At 40.6% G+C, this 26,981-nt stretch overlaps 1 protein-coding gene across 1 annotated transcript in view; it reads left to right on the top strand.

Annotated features, from left to right (window-relative positions):
* The window catches only part of LOC145413987 (T-box transcription factor T-like), a 73,085-nt gene that overhangs the window by 28,264 nt on the left and 17,840 nt on the right, over positions 1–26,981 (top strand). Inside the window, exons 3-5 of the mRNA XM_080283559.1 lie at positions 5,686–5,814; positions 18,942–19,037; positions 22,181–22,352. Of these exons, the coding sequence (XP_080139685.1) occupies positions 5,686–5,814; positions 18,942–19,037; positions 22,181–22,352 (397 nt within the window). The remainder of the gene's footprint in view (positions 1–5,685; positions 5,815–18,941; positions 19,038–22,180; positions 22,353–26,981) is intronic.

Here is a 26,981-nt window from a genome sequence, read left to right on the forward strand (position 1 = left end):
TCCCACCCACCCTGTTGGCAGTCCTTACGGAAACAAGGCAGGCAGGAGAGGAGGGGGGGGGGGCACCTCGTTCAGGAAATCCCACGTTGATTCATTGAGTACGACAAGTTTCTGTGAGAAGAATCCAGACAACACTCTTAAGCTGAAGGGTAATACAAAATGGCCAGAACTGTATTCGCGATAATTTTAGCATTTTTCGTGCCCTAGATTACCTTTGAGCATAGTAAAATTACCTGTCGTTAGCTTAAATAAAATGCGAACAGGCATTTCTCCGTCAAAAAAGGTTAATTGGGAGATGAGGGGCGAGTCACAGGTATTTCACGGTCGGTGCTAAAAGTCTGGGAGCCGTATTCACAAATTATCTTGAGCTTAATATACGTGTAAGATTATTTATCCTTTTAACTTATACGGGTACCAAACACTTCACAGTTAACCTAGAGCGAATAATAACGCGGAAAATAGGACAAAACAAAATTATAATTATTAACTACCCTGAAGACTTACCTATCTCAGAAATTAGCCAAAATGGTATGTGAGGACGACCACTTTCTCACTGCCTTCTTCCGCTGGTCCAGATTAACCCGCCACTTAGTAAATGATCCCCTTCCGAGGTATTTTCACTTGGGACAAATCGACCATCGGGAAACAACAGGGGAGGCGGTGGGCTAAAGGGAGGAGCCAGGAAGAGGAGATGGGCGGGGCTTAGAAACTGGAGGCCCTGAAAATCTAACCAATCAGCTTCCGAGGCCCCTTGACGTCATTCTCCCCTTCGAAGGTGACTGGTGGGAATTTCGGCGATGGTAAACAGGGTTCGAGAAGGAGACAAATGACACAAGTTTTGTTAAATAGTGTCGGCAGAGGCTGGTGGTGCGGATGTGTGTGGGTTGTAGTTTTAGTCCATTGGTGGTCGCCCTCACACTCACCTGATTGTACTGAAGAGAATGGTATTAATTGTGTGATTGTGTTCAATCTTACGGTCTACAGTGATTGTATCCTCCAACCGAAGGACAGCTCCCAAGGTAATTCGGTGCTATACAGGTATTTTGGTTTTTACATAGGGCATTTTTATGGAGGAAATGTAGGTTGTAGAGTGGTGGAGTTCTTATACTCACTTGCTATAGAAAAATATATTTAATTTGAATCTGTGTGATTGTTAAAACTTAAGTGAGCGGTGATTTTTTTTTTGTCCGTTCCTGACAGTTGCGAATTCTCAGTGTAATTATAAAGGTTAGAATAATTTTGTAACATTTTCAAAACTCATGCCATATTTTATAAAAATAGATAAATGACCAGAAACCGATTTTTTTTTTTTCACCGTCCATTGTAGAGGAGATATTCTGTGTATGTTGTAAATGTGCAGCATTTTGGGCCCTACTTGGACCCTCTTCCCCTGTCTGTAGATCTCGAGAGTTCAGCATGGGTGTCCGCATGGATAGGCCTTCAGGTTCGTCTGTCACCAATGTTTCATTTATCCCTTCAGTACGAGGCGTCTTTTAAGTTTAATACAGTTGTGTTGCGGTAGGATGAATAACATGAAAGACGTCATCATAGTGAAGTGACTGATAAAGATAGTGTCAAACCTCTCCAGTACGAGATCCATCGCCCACACCTGAATGCAATTACCTGGATGTTGCAAACATGAAAAATAAAACCACAACGTATAAAGGATGTTGTTTCGTGCAGTAATTGACGATTTTGTTCTGTCATGCATTTATGAGTTGAGTCCTGTCATTAATTCAATACAGGTAAAATCCAGTGTTGCCCTAGTTTTACAAGGGAAGAAATAAATGTTGTCATTCATTGTGATGGGAAAATTCTACCTAAATTTTACTTCGATTTTATTTTTTCGTTCACCTTCCAGATTTCGCTGGAATTATTTCTGTGTTGTCATAGATTAAACGAGAAAAAACTTCTGTGGTGCCTTAGATACAGTAGAGAAAATTTGTTCTGCCATATATTTACAGGGAAAAATTTCAGTGTTGCTACAGATATACGATGGGAAAATTCAGTTACCATATACAGTATACAAAAAAGAAAATTTAGTGTTGCCAGAGTTGCGAAGGAAATTCAGTGTTGCCTTAGATTTACCAGAGAAAAATTCATTGTATAAATCTACAAGGGAAAAATCAATCTTGCCCTATAAATTTGCAAGGGGAAAACTTACCATACATTTACAAGGGGAAAATTCCATGTTGTCATGGATTTACGAGGGAAAAGTTGTACTGCTATAGATTGAAAGGGAATAATGTTTTTTTTTTTTGCCATAAATGAAAAGAGAAAATTAAGTACTGAAATAGATTTAAGAGGAAATAATTCAGTGTTGTCATAGATTTACTGAGGAAAAATAGCGTTGCATATTTTAAAAAGTTTGTCAGATTTCCAAGTGAAAAACTTGTACTTATTTTGTAGTTTTCTCACCATTTGTTGTACAGGAAATGGTCATGTAAACTTTCTTTCCTTAGGTTTACTTTGCGTGGGTTAGAAAATGACATCATTATATTTTCTCTTTAGCACTGGAATCTAAAGTATATTAACTTATTTATGTATTTATATTTATATTTCTTTGCTTTAGGAGTTAGAAATGAGAATCAACCAACACTGACGCTAATGTTTGATGTTGGCCAAGCAATATACGGCCTATTTTTGTAAACTAAATGTCCTACCTGTTAAGACATAGTGAATTTTAAAATACATGGTTAGAAGAGCATGTGCGCAAATTCAAACTTCTGTTATTCTAAATTTGCCCATCTCACTTCTGGCCTCATGTATTGCCATACTTTGACAGATTGAGTCTTATAAGGTCTTCCTAAATTAAAAGATGTAGTCATGTGAACCCAATTAATATAGATAAATGCACTTTGGGTAACCACTTAATTGCGAATGATCACCCCTAGTCTGCAGTAAATTGTTTTGGATGTATTAAGAATAAAGAAAAAAATCGTACTGACACGAATCTTGAGTGGACCTTCCCAAAACTAGGCTGAAAGAAATAATTAAAGCTAACTTAAAAAAAAAAGTCCTCGTGGTGAAGTTCCATGCTGTACAAATAGTCTTCAGAAAACATTTAATTTTGCATTTATTTATTTATTCAGTTTTATAAGGGGCATTTTACACGAGTGTATGACAAAACTGGCAAGGTTTGCGACCAAAGTATTTAACCCTTTAATGAAACAAAGTTCGTCCTTGTTTTGTTTGGCAGTCGTGAGAGAGAGAGAGAGAGAGAGAGAGAGAGAGAGAGAGAGAGAGAGAGAGAGAGAGAGAAAATGGGGTTCGGCGTTGGAAAGTACGTCAGGTATAAAAAGTCATGGGTAAGCTCATGCCACATTTCGCTTAATAGATTTTTAGATCGAGTGTTTGATGCGGCGCGACTCGCTCGAATTTCCTCAACTTGGCTTGAATAGAGTCGGCTTGGGCTCTGTTACTTGTACACAGAATTTCAGAATGATACGTCATTTTTATTTTTTATTTTTTTACCTTACCACCTATGGTAACTGACTATATAGATTATGGTGGAATTTGGTGCCGAGTCCACCTCTTGAACCTTTAAATACGATGCTTCACTAATTTCTTCTGGTTTTCTTCGAACTACATTATTGAGCTCAAGGAAGGTATCTTACTAAAAGCACTAGAAAGACTTCATTCCCGTCACAACAGTAGTGATTTATGTTTTTACTTGCTGCCACCAGACGATTTTACTTAGCACAGGAAGGCCCTCTGGTGATGGAGTAATAGCTGTTGTAAATGGGGTGGGTAATTTGCGTAGACTTTCTGTTGTATTTATCCCTTCGATGTCTATTAAACTATATCTTTACTTCCACCAGACGCTTTCTTTCTCCTGGGTAGTTGACCTCTCCATTAACCCCCTCAGTTCTATATATCCTGCTTGAACTGAATAAACTCTTCCGGAGGCGACCAAAACATAATGAATAATTTTGTCGTGGCACCTAAGGGACAAAAATTAACTGGCAGTGGGTGGCAGGTCGTGGGGGAAAATAAGGCCGATAATACCATGCTCTTCAGGTCTACATTAATCAGAGAAGTCGTAATAATCATAATAATCATAATAATAACAGCAACAAAAATAGTAATGGTACAGTAATAACAACAACAACAACAACAACAACAGTACCAACAACAATAGTAGCATGTATAAAGACGTCATTGTAGTGAAAGTTAATTAGCTGAAGTGCGTTCTTGCAATATACATTCGTAATTTAATATATACAAAGTCCAAGCAAAAATTAGCAGTATTTTCATTACCTTTTACGAGCATGAAAATTGCAGGTACTTATCATGCTATAACAATCTAGAGGCAGCGTGTAATTGATTTGATGTTATCTTTATCACGCAAGAACACCCGAATACCGGTTACGGATATTTCCACACGTGAAGACGATGATTTTATAGTATTAAGAAAGAAAAAAAAACACGTTGCTGCCGTGTATTTCATAAACAACTCAAGAAAAATGCAATCACTTAGCAATAAAGAGAGACCCTGGTTTTTATGTAGCGGCTTTAGCATGTAAGCAGAGAGATGCTGTAATACTGTACATTTATGGGTATAGTGTTGACGAAGACAACTGTGAATGGTGATAATAGAGAACACAGCCGTGATACTGGATCCTTGTATTAGCAGAGGTTCCCGTAGCCGTGTAAAATCGTATGGAATCAAGAGTTCCCAAGTGTGATTCAACATGTGAAAGTGTTAATCCCTTATGCCTACAGGGGTGTTTTCGTAGCCGAATAAAATATTTGGTGATTAGTCGAAATAAAAGACGTCCCAGTTTGATTATAAAACATGCCTAGTTTTAGTATTACATAAGTTAACAGACACGAAAACAGAATTATAAGCATAGTGTCAGAGAGCACATACTGGGCTACAATTAATTTGAACTTTTCAACTTCTTGGTGCGGTGTGGAAATAGACACAAACACAAAATTAGCTTAGCATAAGAGGACACATACTGGACTGCAATTAATAGAACCTTCCATCCTTTTGCTGCTGTGTGAAAACAGACACGAACACAGAAATATTAGCGCAGCGTCGTTGTGTGCGACGAAATACCGAATCGGCGGTCATTTACCAAATCGGCACCTTTAATTGGAAATTATTACAATTTTTGTTACTATGTAGGTTCATGCACACCTGATTATCCGACATCTGGTCAAAGTTTTGTGTTTATTAATAATTGAAAGTCAGGATTCAGAGCCAAAACCAGCTAAAGTTAGCGGAAGTGTTCCGTCTTTAGCTCGACAACTCGCCTACGTTTATTTGCACCGTAAATCAATATTTATGCAAAGCTGATGTCTGTCAAGGTGTGTTGGTGATCTAAAAGGGAAATACCTGCTAACTTTAGCACGTTTTCACTCCGAATCCTTATTTTTTTTTTATATATATAAACACATTTTTTGGGGGACTGGATGTCAGATATTTCGGCGTGTGTGAACCTTTGGTGGAAGAAATTATATTATTTTCTTAGTGAAAGTGACGATTCGGTTCTAATTCGGAAAATGTCCGCTTACTATGTATTTCGTCACACCGCACATTATACTGGGCTACAATTAGTATGAATCTCCCAGTCCTTGGCTGCAAGTGGAAATAGACACAAACACAGAATTAGCATAGCATCAGAGAACACATACTGGGCTCCATTAACTGAACCTTCCAACCTCTGTGACCTCAAGGTGTCGCCTCGTGATGATGAAGATGGAGAACGACGGGAAGGGTCGGCCGCGGCTCAACCTGGAGGAGCGGGATTTGTGGTCACGCTTCCAGGCGCTCACCAACGAAATGATAGTCACCAAGTCGGGCAGGTCAGTGATTAGACTCACACTCATTATACTAAGTCTTCGCTGCAGTTTGCTTTATTTTTACATTCCTTTTCCAATTAAGCCCAGTGTAATATACAACAAAACTTTCCTGTTAACGTTTCATTCCTGCCCATAAAGCTGATCATCCAGTTTCCTGTATTAGTTCCAAATTTACTGGAAAGTTTTTAAATTTTACAACACTGGCTTCTCTCGAGCACTACCTGTACCTCTGCTCTTAGTTATACCATACTGTTATGTTCTTTGCTGTTCTTACCATGCCTTAATTAGGACGCTTAACCCGTTCTCTGCGATTACGATTTTATATTCTACTCTTGGTACAAACAGACATACTTTCCAACAGAATCTTCAGTAGCCAAGGATTAGCCTAAATGAAAGCTATTTTTAAGCTCTCCAGTGTAGGTCTCACACGCTAAGCAGACGTTACAAAAATGATATTATATAGGTGTCCTCTTAGGAAAGGGGAGAACTGGGATATATTTATTTGCTCATTTTTTTATTTATGGAAATTGCAAGTATTTTGCAACATGGAAAGGTATTACTGTAGATTACCCAGTCTGTGAAGAATGGTAAGCTGCATGACTTTATTTATTTATTATTTATTTATCTGGTAGGTGGTGGCGACCATCATCCACTCACTTGATGTAGTGCTACCTACCTCTTCCTTAGCCTTTATCATTCTTTTTTCTATGTCTGTCCTCCTCTCTTCCTATTTCTCCCATCTTTCCTGTCACTTCTTATTGCTTTTCTTTCCTTCACAGGTGGCTTTACATTGAGTGACAAGCCAAATGGTTTCCTGTAAGCCAAGAAACCATTTACAACGCTGGGTGGTTACCATATAACCAACCCATATTTGCTCCCTACATGTCAACAAATGGGTTGGTGGAGGGTTAGTGCCCCTCCCTGTAAAATAAGGAACTCAAAAGTCAAATGGCCACCCCTTACGGGATTATGGGGTCTGGCAATAGATAGATAGATAGATTTATTTTACTAAGGATCACTTGTAAAACTGGAGTTAGTATTGTGAGCAAGATATTGTTATTAACGGGTGATTCAAGTTAGCGAGTCTACAGTAGTCAATCATAGTATCAAGATTCTGCCACATTAGTTCCGAACCTGTCTTATTTGTATGTACTGTACACACCGCATATGTGTACAGAATAAGGTAGTAGTAATATTAGCATCAACGTACACACACACACACACACACACACACACACACACACACACACACACACACACACACACACACACGGTGGCAGGTGGGTAGCGGAGCGGTCACCTTCCTCACTTTCCATGGTTTCTGCCTGTGAGAGAGAGAGAGAGAGAGAGAGAGAGAGAGAGAGAGAGAGAGAGAGAGAGAGGTCCTAAATTTATTGTCCCCCACTTCCAAACTTATACAAGCATTAACAGACAGCATTATCAGCACAACAGCAGCAGCAGCACCGCACCATACTCTTATTCATCCCGCTCAGGACGTACTCTGAAATCATCCTCAAGACCCCTCCCCCCTTAAAAAAAAAAAAAGAAAAAAAAAAAGAAAAAAAAAAGAGCTCCAAATGAAGATTCAGAAGAAGGGAGTGGGTGGAGAATACTTGAGTGGAGTTTAGAAGCGGAAGGAGTTTTGGTGATGTTGAGAAAAAACAGGTGACAAAAAATAAATCAGGAATATACTAGAACAGAGTTTAAAAGTGGGGCTTGTTATGGAGACGTTGCAAGACTGTGCTGTGTAAAAAGTGGATGATGAAAAGAAATACAGTATTAAATAAATTTTTAAAAATGTTTAAAGTGAAGCCATTAATATTTTGCATTTTCAGTTGTCTAGGTATCCTCTCATCGCATGATTATTTATTATAAAAATAAGTCAGAATAAAACGTAAGAATGTATCTAGTGGATTCAGTATCAGAGGTCAAAATGGCTGACAACAACAAGCCTTCTGAAGGTCTTTAAAGTCATGGAAATTTTGTAATAAAGGTGAAGGAAAATGTTCTAGAAATGTAAAGCAGAAATTGTGTAAAAAAGATAAAGACAGAAAAATGCTGCACAGATGTAAAAAAAAAAAAAAAAAAAAGTTTCAAAATGTAAGTACAGAAGTATTACTGAAGGTAAATAACACCGAGCAAAAAAAATAAATAAATAAAAAACGATAAATTAGAAGAAAGACATGCTACAAAAGGCAAAAGAAAGTTGCAGAAATTAAAGAAAAGCTGCAAAAAGATTACAGGTAAATGTTGCAGAAATACAAAAATGTTGCGAAGTGTTACCAGATAATGGAAAAGGGGTAAATGAAAGTATGTAAGAAAGGTAACAAGAAATTTTTCCTCATGAGAGAAAAATGAATCATTACAAAATGAAAAAAATATTGCAAAAAGAACAAAGAAAAACAGTGCAAAAAAGGTCCATTCAGGGAACTTCGGGTCCGGTCAAGGAACTTCAGGTGTATTCAGGAAACTTCAGGTGTATTCATGGAACTTCAGGTGTATTCATGGAACTTCAGGTGTATTCATGGAACTTCAGGTGTATTCATGGAACTTCAAGTGTATTCAGGAAACTTCAGGAGTATTCAGGAAACTTCAGGAGTATTCAGGTAACTTCATGTGTATTCAGGGAACTTCAGGTGTATTCAGGGAACTTCAGGTTCGTTCAGAGAATTTCAGATGTATTCGTGGAACTTCGGGTGTATTCAGGGAACTTCGGGTGTATTCAGGGAACTTCGGGTGTATTTAGGGAACTTCAGGTGTATTCATGCAACATCAGGTGTATTCAGGGAACTTCAGGTCCATTCAAGGAATTTCGGGGTCATTCAGAGAACTTAAGGTACATTAAAGGAATTTCGGGCTCCATTCAGAGAACTTCAGGTCCATTCATATCCATTCAGATCAGTTTAGATTCGTTCTTGTCATTCAATTCCACCCCCGTTCAGTTCAGACAGATCAGTTAAGGCTCAGTCGGTGAGCAAAGGTTCTTTCAGGTCATGCCAGGTCCATCAGATCGACTCGGATCCTTCAGGAATTTTTATGATGACCATAAATGCGTGCGTCACGCATCAGCTCCTGCAGTACAACAGTCTTCAAGATACAAATCCATTCATGTTAGCACATATCCAAAAGGTCATGCCTGAGAGACTGTGTATCAAAAATCGATCCAGTCGGTGCAGTAGTTTGAGATATAATTTTTAAAAAGTATTCGCCATGTCAGAGTGGACATGACTGGAGTATGCAGGATGGGTGAGATAGTAGTCAGTGGTGGAACATGACAGGATGCGTACACAATATGAAGGTACAGTAGACACTCCAGGTCAGTCAGAAAGTTCTAGGTCGGTGCTTTTTCATAGACATTCGAAAGGGGAGACAAAATGGGTGGGATGAGTGGAGAGCCATGGGCAGGTGGGAGTTGTGAACTGAACAGTACAGCGTGGGCGGTATGAAGGCTTAATCCAGTCAGATTTGGGACTTTGTTCTGTTTAGTGTGTTCTGGCTAACGTCAGATTAATTTATTCGGCTTAGAAAAGATATCCTCAGATTATGTGCATCAAAGTTTTCTCAGCCGAACAAGAGCACGAGACAGTCTGGTATGCCTGGTATTTTACGAAGTAGAAACAAAATAATGGTGTTTACAGTGAAGCCATTTATCAGAACCCAAAATCAGCACCACCACCACCAACAACAACACACCATCAATTATCCCCAGACCTCCCTAAAATTATGTAGATTTAAAAAAGAATACTAGAGTGGCGGTTAAAGTGGACAAGGTTAGTACATTAGTGGAAGGCGCCTCATGAAATCTACATCAGGGAGTCTATTGGTTGACAGGGGCAGTAGATGTGTTTTTTTCCTTTTATGGGTTTTTAAGTGATCCTGCCCACTTGTTATTTCCATCTTATTAAGGTTCTCTCGGTTTTTATTCTCGTCTCCATTTTTTTGGGGGAGGGGGTATTTTAAAGATTCTCATCCATACCATTTTTATTTCGTAACCCAGTTCAGTACATTGAACATAATTGTAGGTCTTGCAAGCTTCAGATGATTATATTCAACACAAGAGAGACTTTACCAACTAATAGGGTTGTAAATGGCCTTCGTTAACCCATGCACTAAGAGATCCTGTACCAAAATGAATAAAATAATTTGTAGCTGATGTACGAAGAATGAAAGAGGTCATCGTACTGAATGGGTAGAGTAACTAGATACGGTCTGAAACGAAGACGCAGTTTGGCCTTGACTGTGTACCTGCTTGGAGTTTCTGCAAAGGAAAAATAAAAGTCTAATGACCAAAATAAAATACAGCAAATGGAAAGCAAGGATAAATTATCTTAGGCACGCTGCTGAGCAGTGTGATATTATTATTATTATTATTATTTTCTTTAATGATAAAAAAACACAACATCCATTTTCATTTACGAAAAAGATATTAAGGCAATATGGATTAAGTCTATAATCATGAGGTACAGATTAACACAGCAGGATTTGGTGGATGAGTCTGGGAGAGTGTGTAGGAAACGGAATCTAAAGGTGAATGTAGGGAGGAGTAAAGTTATGGTCTTCTTGAGAAATGAAGTCAGGGAATGTACAGTGAGGCTGGATGAGGAGGAAATGGAAAATGTGAGTGCTTTTAAGGACTTGGGTAGTGTGATGAGTAAGGATGGAAGTTTGGAGGGTGAAGTGCTTGAAAGGGTACTGCGAGGAAGAAATGTTGCTGGTTCCTTGAAAGCAGTGATAAGAAACAGGGAAGTGAGCATGGAAGTAAAAGTTGCTGCATGACAGTATTGTGATACCAGCTGTAACGTATGGAAGTGAAGCTTGGACCTTGTTGGAGGGACAGAAGTCAAGAGTGAGAGCAATGGAAATGAGTTATTTGAGAAGAGCATGTGGAGTCACATGGAGAGACAGACTGACAAATAAGGAAGTAAAGGAGCGTTGTGGTGTGGATGTGGATGTGATAGGAAGCGTTAGGAGAAACACACTGAGATGGTTTGGCAATGTGGAGAAGATGGAGAATGAGAGACTGACGAGGAGAGTGTGTGAGTGGTGGAAGGGGGGAGAGGGAGAGGGGGGCCAAGGATGAGATGGAGGGATGGAGAGGTATATGAGAGAGGGGGGTGTGAGTCGGGAGCAGGGTAGTGAAATGGCAAGGGACAGGGTGACGTGGAAGCGATTTGTTTGTGGCCACCCCTAATGGGATGAAGGCGTCTGGCAACAGATAGATAGACAGAATAGACAGTGATTTGTTTAGCTGAGCAATAACCCTTTCAAGACAGTGAAGTCTTTATCGAACTGAAAAGGCATCTGAAGAGAGCACGAAGGAAGCAAAAAATAAAATGTCAGTGCACGAGGAAAACAGATTATTTCAGTGCGAGAGGTCTTTCCTAAACTGGGTAAAATCATCTTAAGATATAGTTCATTCACTGTAACTTGACCCAAATATTCATCCTCTTGCAGCGTGTATCACGTAGGTCCGTGGTAGAAAGGATAATACTGTGGCTCCTCATCCTTTCTGGAGCACTTTTTCGTGACTAGCATCATATTCTTGTGCTTATCTATTGTCGTAAATAAGCATTCAAGGTGGAGGGATGGCAGTTTTAGGCCAAGGTAAAGTGGAGAGAGAGAGAGAGAGAGAGAGGTGGGGGCCGTTACACGCTGCTGCTGCTGCTGCTGATGATGATGATGATGATGTTCTCCGTCTACACATTTCCGTAACTGACAGCACACAACGCTGCACATAATCACGTTTCGTTATTTACGTTGCATCCTACAATTTATCTTGAAGACAAAGTATGTAATGACTATCTTAAGTTTGATTTTCAGTTTTAGTAGCCATGTTCAGTTATTATGTTATCCAGTAGTTTTTAAAAGTGGAGTTACGTTTCGGTGACTCTCTCTCTCTCTTTTTCTGTGTGTGTGTGTGTGTGTGTGTGTGTGTGTGTGTGTGTGTGTGTGTGTGTGTGTGTGTGTGTGTGTGTGTGTGTGTGTGTGTGTGTGTGTGTGTGTGACGCAAGAACGTGAAGGTCTGTGTACATGCAGTAACTCACAAATACACGTCCACTTAAAGAAGGTAGGGAAACGCAAATTCAACCCTTTTATTACGATTAATTTTTATGTTTCCGTAACTTAGAGGATTATATTTTCAGCAGGGGGACCTTTAGTAGTGACCTCCAGTTTGAAAAGTTTATGCTGCACTGCGTAAAGTTTGTAGGTGATAGGAATAAGGGAGAGTGACATCATAGTGGTGAATGGGTTATTGCGAGAGAGAGAGAGAGAGAGAGAGAGAGAGAGAGAGAGAGAGAGAGGGCGGAGATCATCCTAAATCATCTTTCTTTCCAAATATTAACGCCATTTCTACTCTTGGTATATCCAGACTATTTTATTGTTTTGAAGATTATTTTCAAACTGAGCGGTTAGTTACATCTTTCATTAACCACGTACAGGACGAGAGCTCTTTCTTAAGGTGAATAAAATCGTCAGGGGATAGCAAGAATACATTAAAATGCAATATATAAAAGTAACGTGGAAATAAAGGATGAGATGGTATGGAGGACTGCAGTTGATCAGGGATTTGGTTGTACTGAGGTCTTGGTACCCAGAATGCAAGACTGAATAAGGTGTCTTGTAGAGAGAGACGATGGATACGGCAGTAGGTGGGTAGGTAGGAAGACGGGAAGATTGACTGTAGGTAAGAACACAGGCAGATTATAGACAGGCAGGTAATTTAATATACTATAGAGTTATGTAACAAGTAGATAAATTGTCGTCGGTAGAATAGGAAGTTAAGTAGAATTATAGACAGACAGGCAGTTTAATATATGATAATGTCGGGTACACAGGTAGACAGAATGTCGTAGGTAGGAAGACAGGTAAGATTATAGATAGACAGGTAGTTTAATATACGATAAAGCTAGAGACAGAAGTTGATAGATTGTCGTGGGGAGGTAGATAGGAGTGGACAGACAGGTAGTCTGTATCAGGTAGGTAATTGAGTAGCAGGGTGGTTTTGCTTGATTGGTAGGTACTGTATTTAGTGCGTAGAGAGACTGGTTGGTCGCCAGGTAAGATGATGGCCTAGTTAGGTTGATAGAATGGTAGATAGACAGGTTGCTAAATTGGCAGGTAGGTACACTGGCAGGTTGATCTAGAGAGGTTGGGAGGTATTCAGTTTCAAAAAGGATGTTGTAGGTGTGAGATGTATATATACAGAATTTTTCGTCTCCATCAGATTATTGTTTTTGTTTTTGTTTATAAATGAACAGTGGAAGGAAAAACATTGAATAACAAAAATCCATACACCAGGTTACAGGTGTCCTCCAACAAAAAAAAAAAAAAAAAAAAAAAAAAAAAAAAAAAAAGCATCCTTATCTCCATGAAGATATTTTTAGTGACATCCAGCTGTATTTTGAACTGTCAGGGTAGGTCAATAGACCTGTATGTTTGTGGGTAGGGGGGTAAGCTGGTAATGTGGTAAATTGGTAAACTGGTGGATAGATAAGTACACAGGCAGATTTATAGGTTTGTAAAGAAACAGATAGGTTAGTAGACCTAGAAATTAATAGCTAGTACCAAGCAGGCAAGCTAGACAGATAGATAGATGAGCTGATAAACAGGTTATTTGTTAGACTGACAGATAGATAGGTAAGTACACTGATAGATGGACTATTGGAAGAAGTTGATAAGAAGTTTGGTTGGTTATTACAAGTAGATGAATAGGCACTGTGCGTTGATGAATACACAGAGAAGTTGGTAGGTAGATACTGTAGATAGGTAGGCAGATTGGTTAGTTCTTGCTGTACGAACAGATTTGTACGCTGATAGATAAAACTGATAGACCGAGATGCACGTAGGCAGGCTGAAAAAGGATGTTGTATAATGTGTGCATATTTTTCAGCGAGTCACCTTCAATGCATCAGTATCTCCTGAAGGAAATTTTAGCAACACATCCAGCCTGTATTGAACCGTGTAAGGAATCAATCGATAGCCGGGTGCTAAATGGGAACCGGGGTTAGGTGAGGGGTGGAAGGGAGGACTGGAAGAGAGAGGGAGGGAGGGAGGAAGGGGAAGTATTGGAGGAAGAGGTTAAGGTGAAAGAAGATGGCAAGTGGTGGAAGAGGGAGAGAGGAGCGAAGAGAGGAGAGATAGTGTAGGAAGAGGTTAAGGTGGAGGAATATGTGGAGAGGAGGGAGGTCGAAAGAGATGGAGAAGAGGGTAGAAAAGGACGGATATTGGAAGAAGTTAAAGAGGAAGAATGGAGGGAGAGAGGGAGAATAGGGTAAAAGACGAATTAAGGAGGGAATACTGTATGAACAGGAAGAAAGGTAATTAAAGATTAGGTGGCATCTGTCACTGCAGTCCATCTTGACCCTTCCTTCAGTTACATGATCCAAAAAAGTTTATACAATGTCTCTTCATGTTTCATAACCACATATAACCTGCTCAGTGTAGTGAGGTATATTGTATTTAATTCTTTCAATCACCAGGCGATTTTATTTTAACATGGAGAGATTTCAAACTAGAGGAGTAAGATATAGCCCTCATTAATCCTTTAAATAAGAAAGGCCTTTCCAAAGTAGGGCAAACTCATCTGGTGGTAACAAGACTACAGTAAGAAAAAAAAAAGTAATCGGATTGGAGCAGTTAAGAGCAATTGATGGAATTAGAGGGGGCTGGGCGCCAAAGGGGGAGTGGGGTCCTTAAAATTACCAGAGTCATTTTACCTTAACTAGGCCCAGATTTGTCCTCCTACAGATTATTTCACGTAGATCAGCGACAGAATAAGACGAGACTGTTATCTTCCTTCCTTCCCACAGCACTTCTTCATGACTAGCATCGCATTGTAGTGTTAATATCTTGTTACAACTCGGAATTCAAGATGGAGGGATGACAGTTTAGAGTAAGAGGGATATAGGACATGATGGGGCCCTCTTATTTCCTTATAAATATGGTATTAGACACGGCCATATTTTCGAGAACAGTCGCGATTGTATGGTAAAGGTATTGACTCACACCTCCTCTAGACAGTTCAGTGGAGTGGAAGGAGAGAGAGAGAGAGAGAGAGAGAGAGGTGGAGTTTGAATGAAAGGTAAGAGAAGAAGAAGAAAGGTGCGACGGTCTGACACAAAGTAGGTACTGAGAGAGAGAGAGAGAGAGAGAGAGAGAAGGGGGTGAGGGGGCAGGTTTTATAACAAGGCTAATAGCAGCGCAGGTGAGGGATGCAATAAAACCGCATCTCTTTGTAGTGCCGCTCCACTCACCCACCCTGTCTGCTTGGATTCCCTTTGTACTCACTCGTTTTGGATTCTTTTATTGTATTCACGTGTTTGGATTCATTTTTTTAGTGCCGCCCGCTCCACTCACCCACCCTGTCTGCATGGATTCCCTTTGTACTCACTCGTTTTGGATTCGTTTTTTGTATTCACGTGCTTGGATTCATTTTTTTAGTGCTTGGATTCATTTTTTTAGTGCCGCCCGCCCCGCAACGACCTGTCTGCTTGGATTCCCTTTGTACTCAATCGTTTTGGATTCGTTTGATTGTATTCACGTGCTTGGATTCATTTTTGTTATGCCGGCCGCCTCATCCACCCACCATGTCTGCTTGTATTCCCTTTGTACTCACTCATCTTGGATTCGCCTTTTTGTATTCACTTGCTTGGATTCATTTTTGTCGTGCCGCCCCATTCACCCACCCTGTCTGCTTGGATTCCCTTTGTATTTACTCATTTGAATTTTTTTTTTTTGTATTTATGTGCTTGGATTCATTTTTTAGTGCTGTTTTGCTTGATTTCCTTTTTGCACCCACCGGTTTGGATTTGTTTTTGTAATCGCATGTTTGGATTCGTTTTGTATTCATTATTACGTATCTCTGAAGTGCCGCCCAGCTCACCTAGGCCCATCCAACCTGTCTGCTTGGATTCGTTTTGTGCTCATTGGATTCGTTTTTTGTACTCACGTCTTTTGGATTCTTTTGCGGTTTTTATACTTACTATATATACTCACTTGCCTGGATTTCTTTAGTACCGACCGACTAACCCAGCCACCGTCTGGTTGGATTCGTTTTTGTACTCGTTTGGATTCGTTTCGTATTCACGTTCTTGGATTCACTGTACATGCTTACTTTAGTACTAATCCCCCGCTTGGATTGATGTTGTACTCCCATGTTTGGCTTTTTTTGTACTCATTTGCCTCTTGGATTCATAGTCCTCACTAAATCACAGGTCTATAGTTCCAGCCCTCTCACCCATTCACCTCCATGGCTGCTTGTACTCACTCTTGGATTCAGTCGTATTCCTTTGATTCCCTCGCTGCCTGGACTAATTTTGTATTTGTGTTCACTTTGTACTCGCCGGTTGGATTCATCTGTTACTCGTTGTTTGTATTCTTTGCACTCACTAAACCGTCTTTGTAGTACTGCATGACACACCCACCCACCCCACCTCCCTGCTTTCTTGTACTCACTCGCTTGGATTCAGTTTGAACCCTTTTGGATATGCTTAATACTCATTCGCCGATTATTTTATGTTCATTGGCGTGGATAGATTGTATGCTTATTGGTTGTTTGTATTCAATGTATTCACTTGCCGCTTGGAGCCTTTCTGTATTCACTGGCTGGCTTGAATTCTTTATGTACACCTATTCGGTCGCCTATTTTGTACTCACTCGCAGCTTGGATTAGTTTTCTCCTTTGTTTTTTATTGACTTGTATTCATTTGTTGCTTGGTTTAATATGGTCACGTTTTATCTTTTTTCTTTTTTATGACGCCATGCTCATCCACTCACCTTTCTGCCTGTTTTTACGTACCCACAGTTTGGAGTCATTTTGTACTCACTCCCTGCTTGGGATGGGATTCGGTGCTTGGATTCTTTCACCTATGGTCCTTTGTCCCTACTCGCTGAGGTTCACTTGGTACTCTTCAGTTAATTGAGCACTCGCTTGGAATTTCCGTACTCACTACCAGCTTCGATGCATCTTGCATTCAGCTGTGTTTTGGATTCCTATACATGCCTTAAAACCTCTGTTCTTGCTTGTATTCCCTAGTAGTGCCACCTCACCCACCACTCCACATGTATTCACTTGCCAGAATTTTCTCCGGATTAGAACAGACGTTTCGAAATGAAGGGATTAGATGCAGCCTTCATTTTCACTGTAAGTTCTAGAGATTATCCAAAGTTTAATAAAAGTGTAAGGGTGTGGCGTGTATATATTTAAAGTGCACCAGTGTATTGAGAAAATTTGGTTTTATATAAAGTTATGAAAGTCTGATACTGATTTGAGTATTATTGCGACTTCTCGAATGGAAATTGATTGTCTGACACAATGCTAAATGTACTGTAGCTTCGATATTTGGGTATTAGTTTAGTAAGAATATTAATTTTGTGTTTTACGACAAATCTAACAGAACTCGGATGTCTGAAGCTCATTTACAGATATTTACTTTCCTGTTTCTGGGCGAGTTTTATTTGACTGGGATTAATTGCACAGAATATAAATGTGTCGATAAATCTGACTGTAAAGAACACACACACACACACACACACACACACACACACACACACATCCATCCATTAATAAATTACTCTAGGTCAGTTGATTGAGGAACACATTAGAACCGGGTTAGTTGGCGCAGTGAATGAGGGATATGGAATTTGTATGAAACGCAGTGACTGACAAGACGTGATGAATGCACGACATTATGAAGGAGTGTTGCATGATGAATGAATGAGTGAAACCTGATTGAACCGTGATGAATGATGAAACGTAATGAATAATAAAAACACGATAATAATGAATGACGAATGAATGAATCGCTACTATAAGTTTTGATTAATGAATGAAATGTGAAAAATGGTGAAGCATGAAGAAGTATGAGACGCGAATAATGAATGGGACATGGTTAACAACTCATGTGACTTGTGAATGAATATGTGATGAACGAATTACTAGAGGTGCCAGGAAGGAAGGTGTTCAGACAGCGTGGGAATGTTTAGAGATGAGTGTGTGTGTGTGTGTGTGTGTGTGTGTGTGTGTGTGTGTGTGTGTGTGTGTGTGTGTGTGTGTGTGTGTGTGTGTGTGTGTGAGACAATATGTATTTTGTTTTATTTTCGTGTTAAAGTATAGATATTTGAGTATTAGAAAGTGAATGTATGAGCATTACTGTGTCTGTTAGTACCATGTGATACGTTATGCGTGTTAGCAAATGAGTGTTAGGATGATATGAGTGTGTTTTTATGAGGATGTGGGTGTTGGACGGTGAGTCAGTTAAACGGTTAGTATGCATGTGTTAGATGGTTTTTAATGTGTTAGACGGTTAGTAGGTGCTATGTTAGATGAGGTTTTAGTTATGAACTTTGCACGTATAACTGTTAGACGGTAGTAGGAGACGAGTACCGAATGTGAGATGAAGGAAAAATAAAAGTAGCATAAAGACCTGGTTGCACACGCCTGACATGAACAACTAGCTTTACTGTACATGTTCAGCTGGCTCTAAAAGGAAATTAATCCCTAGGGGTGTGGGGTACCAAGTTATGTCTCTGGGGAAGTGACACGCGCCTACCCTGTGCTGTGCTCATACATTTCCAGTAGGTATGGGAGGGTTTGGGGTGTAGGGTGAGAAGATGGGTAGGAAATTCCATCTGTTGGTGAGGCATTGTTTGTGGCTGAGAGAATTTGCATAGGTCATCAAGTGAATCAGGACAGGTTGCGAACACGAAATAAAACATACAGTATAAGGATGTAGTATTGCACACATTTAAATGTCTGTCCCACTATCTTGATGGTTGACAGACGCGCTACCAGGTGTGATTTCCGGTGACTCCCAGTTTGTCAGACGATCAGAGAGAGAGCGAGAGAGATTGAAAATGATAAGTCGACGCTTACAGACACTTGTTCCCATATCCGGGCGATAGATGTATAAATAGATACATGGATAAGAAGATAGATACATAGATAGATAGATAAAAACAGACCAGTACATAAGTAGATATGTAAAAGTGATAAACCGACGCCTTTCCTCCCCGTTTATTCAGATACTCTGTTCCCATATTCCTGTGGATGGTAAGTATCCATATAGCAGCTGGATTAATCAGTAAGTGACAGTGACTAACCGACGCTGCAGTTCCGTGCCTACTTCCAGACGCATGTTCCCTGTGGTGAAGGTGACAGTGACGGGCCTGGATCCTGCTGCAATGTACTCGCTTCTCTTAGAGTTTGTCCAGATTGATTCACATAGGTAAGTTGGCCATTGGATATTACGGTCCCGTTTTCTGTTGGCTCCCCTATAATATCACTTTTTATCATGTCCATAATTCCCGTCTGACAAATTCATGGATGGACGGATGAGCACTACCATCGATTTTTAAATACATGTATTTAGCCTGCTGCTGTTGATGATGGTAAGGAGAGGGAACTAATATTATTATTATTATTATTTTGTGTTAGGTGGGGGCGCTCACCATCCGCTCACTCAATGTAGTGCTGCTCTCTGGTGTCTGCTCTATCCTCTCCTCCATCCTTCTTTCCTTCCATCTTCATCTATCTTTCTTTCCTTCATTCTTTCCTCGTCCTTCTGCCTACGGGTTACTTTACACTCCCTCTTCTGTCTTTCATTCCTCCATTCTTTCCTCTTCCTTCTGCTTATGGGTGACTTTACACTGAGTGACAAGCCAAATGGTTTCCTGTACACCGAGAAACCATTTACTACGCTGGGTGGTAACCATATAACCAAATTTTGGCTTCTGGTGGTTTAGTGGGTAATTATTGTGCCCAATCGGATTTAGCCGGTGAAGGTTTATATCCAAGGGATGGTTGGGGTTTATTGTTCAGTTAATGCCACTCAGGGATGAGTGAGGTTGGTCACTCTCATCTTAAATGTCAGGACCAACTGCCTAGCCCCGGGCTCCTACGCTCCTCATGGGGCAACGTAGGATTGGATGATGGATGGATGGATGGATTATTATTATTATTTATTAGTGGTTGTAGCATCATGAAGTTATGGCTGGGGAGTGAGTTGAGGCAGTTTCCCCATCATTTATCTCGCACTCTTTTGATTCCATATCTTAATCTCACGTCTCCTCTCTCTCTCTCACACACACACACACACACACACACACACACACACACTTTTGCTCATAAAGTCTCGCTGTTGCCTCGTATACTTAAGCCCCCCCCCCTTTTTTTTTTCTAATTTCTCCATTCTTAATTTCGAAGGCAGGGGATCTGACTGGATGTATACTGTAGATGTGGCCTGTTTTCGTTTGGCGCCTGAGTTCTATTGCTTCTGCTTTTTTAGTCACCCCTGTTTTTGGATGTTTTCGACCATGTTTATAATAGAGAAGGTGATGGCAGGATGGAAAAAAAATTAGGAAAAGTATTATTCTCTCAGTTCCTGTTTATTCTTTCCCATAAATTTTCGTTCCTGTAATGTCGTGCACACGGTCACGCGTCCTTGCTTCGTGCACAGTTTTCCCACTTTCTTCTTTTCCTCGTTGAATATTCTCCTCCCTAATATCGGACGGTATTTTTAGTGTATAATTATCCCAGGTATTAATATTCTTTTCTGCTTGTGTAGTCTTTCATCGTGTTTTTCTTTGTGTAATAGTTCTTTATCGGATTAACTTTTTTTTTTTTCTTTTTTTTAAGGATAATCTTTCCTCCAAAGTTCAATCTGTCAATTACCGTATTGTCTCTTTATCGCATTCAGTCTCTTATATAATCTCTAAATTTCATTCATCTCGTCATTCACTGTGTACCTGTCTTCTAATCTCATTCATTCTTCCTTGCCTAACACATTCATTCATTGTATTACCGTTTTTAATCTCATTGCCTTTCCTAGTTTCACCCTGAACTCACACCTCTGATCACCCTTAAAGTTCACACAATAATTCTACCCCCTTATCTCAGTCTGATCTCATTTTAAGCTCATTGCTTTTTGCCTTTAATCTGTATCTTTTTTTCCCCCACTAATCTTACACGTGAGATCACTCCTATATATCACACAGTAATATTACTCCCTTATCTAGTACGGTTTAATCTCACTTTAATTTCTGTCTACAAATTTACACTCTCAAGATATCTTCGAGTTTCTCTAATTTCACACATGGTCTCTCTCTTTTCTCTAATGTGCCTGCGTTTGCTCTGTAGACGCACTTAACCCCTTCACTTCGATGAGTTGTTATTATGGAGTGATTTTATTCCTTAAGTAAAAAAAAAAAAAAATTAGCATCCATCCACCATCCAGTCCTACATTGCCCCATGAGGAGCGTAGGAGCCTGGGGCTAGCAAGGGAAAAGATAAATACGTAATTCTAGGGAAAGGGTTAATTGGGTTTGGATAACCTCTTCAAATTAAGATCTTATTTATCCTATCTTAATCACCCACCTAGTTGTCCTCAATTACCTGTTAACCAATCGCGTAGTAACACCTACCGGTACCTTATTTCTTTCACCCAGTTTCTCTTTCGTCCCACTCTCAAAATCTCAGACAGTGGCTGATCTCACTCTTCTGATCTCATACTGAAGTATCTTTTAACCTCTCAACCTTGATCTCACTCGCCTCGTCTGTTAAATAGTCACTCTTCCAGTCTCAGTTGAAGGTATCTAATCTCTCTTTTCTAATCTCAGCCACTTTATCTTCAACCTACTTTCAGTTTTACGCATGTTTGCTCTTTCCTCATCTCATTCTACTTTTTTTTCCTAATCTGACTCGGTCCCAGTTGAAAGTTTATCTATATCCTGTTCGTGAATTTCACTTAATCTGTTCCCATATCTCAGAGTTCTGATCTCAGTTGGGTGGCGTGGTGAGCCTGAATTATGTTATTCATTCCATGCACTTCATATTTTTCGCTACATCCATGTCTAATACCTGATTTTTCCCCTAATCTCAAAGTATCTAATCTGACTCTAATCTCAGGTGGAAATACGTGAATGGAAAATGAGTATCAGAGGGCAGACCAAAAGTTTTCATTATTCTCCAATTTCTGGTCATTTGATCTGACACTCCTAATCTGTTTCCCAAATCTCACTCTCCTATTTACAGGTGGAAATACGCGAAGGGGGTGGTGGGGTGGCTGAGGGCAAACCTAAGTCTGCCCCCCCCCCAAAAAAAAAAAAGTGAATGTGGACTCGAATACTCTAACTTCGCCCTCCTAATTATTATTATTATTTTTTTTAATGTATTTAGCTTTGCCCTTATTCCCCTGATTATACTCTGGCAGTCCCATTCCATCATCTCTCAGTTTCAGGTGGGAGTACGTGAACGGGCCAATTGTAACTTACACCCGTTAACTCACTAATCATATCTTTCAGTAATCTAATCCACTTCTCCTTCATCTCAGGTGGATCTCATTTAATATAATCTGTTCCTCTTTCATCTCAGGTGGAAATACGTGAACGGGGAGTGGGTGGCGGGGGGTAAGCCGGAGTCCCCCCCTCAGAATTCCGTGTACTTGCACTCCGACTCGCCCAACTTCGGCTCCCACTGGATGAAGGACACAGTGAGCTTCGCCAAGGTCAAGCTTACCAACAAGACCAGCTCCCAGGGTGGTCAGGTGGGTGAGGTGAGGTATTACACTGCACGGTAGAGAATGGATGTGGATCAAAAGTGGATCAGGAGGGATGTGGAGAGTTCATGTGGATTAGAAGGGATAAGGATAATTTGGGAGGATAATTTACCTAGGACAAAAAACTAAATGTCAGTTGAAAATGGGTAATGAGAGTGAAAGGAGATACCCAAGGAGTATATCAAGAAAAGGATTTGATTGGGAAAGCTTAGGGCAGATTAGACAGTAGTTTTAACACAGGGTATATTATGAATGTTAGCTGTGTGTGTGTGTGTGTGTGTGTGTGTGTGTGTGTGTGTGTGTGTGTGTGTGTGTGTGTTTGTGTGAGAGAGAGGGGGGGGGAAGAACCTGAAGGGAAAGGAGAAGTTAGGAAGGGAGGTGGGTTGTTTGTATATTCTCTTTGCTATTCCCAAGCAACATTATGCAGTTAAGGATAGATCCCCGGCAATGAAAGGGTTAGAAATCACATATCTCTTCGGTGAGAGACGTCCAGGGTTCGATTTCCGAACTGACTACGAGTGTCTAAGGGACGACCTGCATACTCCAGTCTGTTTGTAGGGACCTGGATTTTTGTAATGGCTGTTGTACGTCATAGACTGGGTGCTCTCTGCCATGCGACGGAGTTGATTATTTCTCCCCTCATTTTTCGTGGTTTTTCCTCCATCCTTCTCTTCCTCACTCAGTGTTTGGACTGATAATAAAATAGTTTATGTGCCTAAGGTTGTAATGTGTTGTAATGGCTATTTCAGCCCAACTCTTTTAAAAACGTTTACTATATTATAATCTGCGTACCACAGCACCAGTAGTTAAGTAAATGATGGTGAATGTGTGATGGCTATACTCATGATCTAAATGATATTACCATGGTTACTATATATATATATATATATATATATATATATATATATATATATATATATATATATATATATATATATATATATATAGTGCGATTGTATTTATTTATTTACTTCCATCCATCCATCATCCATCCATCCATCATCCAATCCTACATTGCCCCATGAAGAGCGTAGAAGCCCGGGGCTAGGCAGTTGGTCTCGACATTTAAGATGACAGTGACCAGCCTCACTCATCCCTGAGTGGTATTACATGAGCAATCAACCCCAACAATCCCTTGGATATAAACCTTCACTGGCTCAATCCGATTGGAGCGCAATAATTATCCACTAAAACCACCAGGCGCCAAAATCTGGTTATATGGTTACCACCCAGCGTAGTAAATGGTTTCCTGGTGTACAGAAAACCATTTGGCTTGTCACTCAGTGTAGTCACCCACAGGCTGAAGGAAGAGGAAAGAATGAAGGAAAGAAAGGCAGAAGAGGGAGTGTAAAGTCACCCGTAGGAAGAAGGACAAGGAAAGAACGAAGGAAAGAAAGACAGAAGAGAATGAAAGGAAAGAAGGATGGAGAGGAAAGGGCAGACACCCGAGAGCAGCACTACATCGAGTGAGTGGATGGTGAGCGTCCCCACCTACCACAATTTATTTACTTATTTATCTATTTGCTGCAATAAAGAACTGGCCACATCCACTAAAGCTAAAGAATAGTCGAGTTTGATTTTGTACGGTTGTACTTTCAAGGATAAATGAATACACGATGGCAGTGAAGCATGTGTAAGGGTTAATGGGCATCTGAGTGAATGGTTCACGGTCGGTGTGGGCGTGCGACAAGGTTGTGTGATGTCACCATGGTTGTTCAATATATATATGGAATGGGTGATGAGAGAAGTAAAAACACGAGTAATGGAGAGGGGGATGGTGTTGGTAAGGAATGGTGATAGATGCAATATCTCAAATTTGTTGTATGCTGATGATGCAGTACTACTTGGAAATACCGAACAAGAACTTGGTAGGCTAGTGCAGAGTTTTGTTGATGTCTGTGAGCGTCGTGCCTTGACAGTAAATGTAGAAAAGAGTAAAGTGATGGTTACTGAGAGAGAAAGTGACTCCAAGTGCGGTGTTACAGTGAATAGAGAGAGACTGGAATTGGAGAGAGTTCAAATACCAGGGTGCAGTGATAGGGAAGAGAGGAAAATGTGCAAACGAAGTAGAAAATAGAGTGACACAAGGAAGAAAAGTAGATGGTGCAATGAAGGCCTTGATAAGAAACAGAGGCTTGAGTGTTGCAGCTGCACGAGACTTACATGAAGGGGTGTTAGTGCCAACTTTAACATATGGATGTGAGATTATGGTGTGGCATGAAAATGATAAGTCAAGAGTAAGAACAGAGGAGATGGGACTGCTGAGCAATGTATATGGAGTACAGAGGATGGATAAGATACAAAATAATCTGACTCGTGAAAGATGTGGAATGAGGAAGTCGGTGGACACCAGAATCGAAGAGAGTGTACTGAGATGGTATGGTCATGTGGAAAGAATGGATAACAACAGAGTAGTGAAAAAGGTATATCTGAGCGAATTTGAAGGCGGGAGGAGGCGAGGTAGGCTAAGGAGAAGGTGGAGAGATATGGTGGATGAGTGTTTGAGGAAGGAAGGTTTGGAAGTCGGTGACGCTAGGGAACTGACAAGAGATCGAGCTGGCTGATTGAATGTTGTGAGGAGGAGTGCATGATCAGGGATTTGGCACCCCTTTTTAACGTGGCAGCGTCCAGATTGAGACTATCGGATACTTTTATGTGAAGCTACAGAAGGTGGTGAATGTTTTTGGCGTATTCGATAGAGCCAGGATTCCGGGGGCATGAATGTTGAGTAAATGGAAGCGAGACCCTTTGGACTGGGCAAATTTGGGCTGTCTGGACATTGTTACTCCTCACCCTGCCCTAGGGTGGGAAAGGAGGTCCGGATGATGATGATGATGATGATGAATGATGAATACATGAACGTTGAATTACAGATTCCATGGACCATAATTCAGTTTACTGTTTGCCAGGATACTTGGATCCTGGGCGTGCAGCTGGAAGCAGATTATAGATCAGATTTAATGTTCTGTCTTGTCGCTCGCGAAATGGAAAATAGCTTCAGTTAACCGCCTGCCACTGGCGAAGCCGAAATGAACATGTTGGTAATCCCCGAGTTGTTTACATTATACTGATAGACGAGACACTTGTATTGAATAGCCTGTTGAATCGTACATACACGTACCACACATACCACATACACAAAACACCTCTGAAAATGAATGATGGTGCTGGGTGGGCTTCTAGGGTGGCGGAATTCAATATTGTTTCGGTAGCGTAGGCCTTTCCAAGCCGGTGCTGTCGGTGCAGCCTGAGTTGTGCTGAGCTGTAAACAGTACCACAAGTCCTGCCACGTCCCTTCGTTGTTGCAGACTCTTACACTTCCTGTTAAGACCGGTCTTGTCGCCTTGCCTTGGAGATGCGCCTCATCACTCGTGCGAGACTTTGTCAGGGAGAGTGAGGTATGTCTTAGCTGCACAGACTAAGCCAGGCAGGTATATGCCAAAGTCTAATGAAATATTTGTCTCATTAGACTTTGGTATAGCCTACTCCAGTGTTGTGCTCGGGAACTTAAAGGAAGAGCTTAATTGATGACGACAGTTGCATGATTCGTTGCAGTGCTTCTATTACTTGAAGCTTATTTTGCAAGATCTTAAATATGTGTAGTGTTCTTAAATTCACTGTTAAACTGCGCGTTAAACTAGGGATAAGTTTTTTCCCACTCCTGTACCTTACCTTTTAAGAGTATGGGTTGTTTTCCCTCATCTTGATTACTCATCTTGGTTATGATAGCTGACTGGCTCTTTTCCCTTCTCCTTTCCCTTCCTTTAAATCTCACACATTTTCTCTTTTCAGTTCTCCATCCCCTTTCCTTCCTCCTTATCTTCCCTCCATCTCATGACTTTCTCCACATTTCACTACCCTTCCCGTTTCTCATTTCTTCTCCCTTTATTCTCCTCCTCCTCCTCCTCCTCTTGTTCTTCTTTCCATTTTCTACGTCTCTTCGCCCCATTTTCACTCTCCACCAGTCTACTTTCTTACCCTCCACTCCCTTCCTCTCAGTTCTGCCTCTCATTCATCCTACTTTCCATCCCTCCGTCCTTAATTCACACCTTCTTTTCCACTCTCTCCTGTCCCTTTCGTTCTTTACCTCTTCACCTTCCTCCATTCTCCCCATCATGATCATCTCAGTTTTCTGTTCCTTGTCTGCTATATCTGTATCTGTAATAATTATTTTCCATTTTTTCTTTCACCCTTTTTCCCCTTTCATATTTCCTTTATCTCTGGTTAGTTCCTTACCTATTTCCATTATCTCATATTTTCTGTTCTTCTGGATTTTTCTGCCTTTCCTTTCCATTTTCATTCATTCTTTCCGTTCTTGCTCCTTTTCCCTCCCTCCGTCCTTCTTTTCCTTTCCACCAACCACTCCCCCTCCCCCCTCCCCATGTTTACGGTCAAGGAGAAGGCACTGTGGGTCAGGATGGTGCCATAAATCACCACCAGACTGGCCCTCAAGTGTGCCACGCTGCCCAGATACACGTGTGCACCCCTGCGCCTTCTCGGGATGCCACACCACCTGCGCTTTTATGGCACTTTGCTCGTTCTGGGAATCTTTTGTGTTTTGTTCACGGATTTTGATAATTTTTTCGACAGCCGTGGTTTTTTGTGATTGTAGAGGAA

This window comes from Coenobita brevimanus, chromosome 98, assembly GCF_032717465.1.
Source record: "Coenobita brevimanus isolate Jiangsu-jjx chromosome 98, ASM3271746v2, whole genome shotgun sequence".
Taxonomy (NCBI): Eukaryota; Metazoa; Arthropoda; class Malacostraca; order Decapoda; family Coenobitidae; genus Coenobita; species Coenobita brevimanus.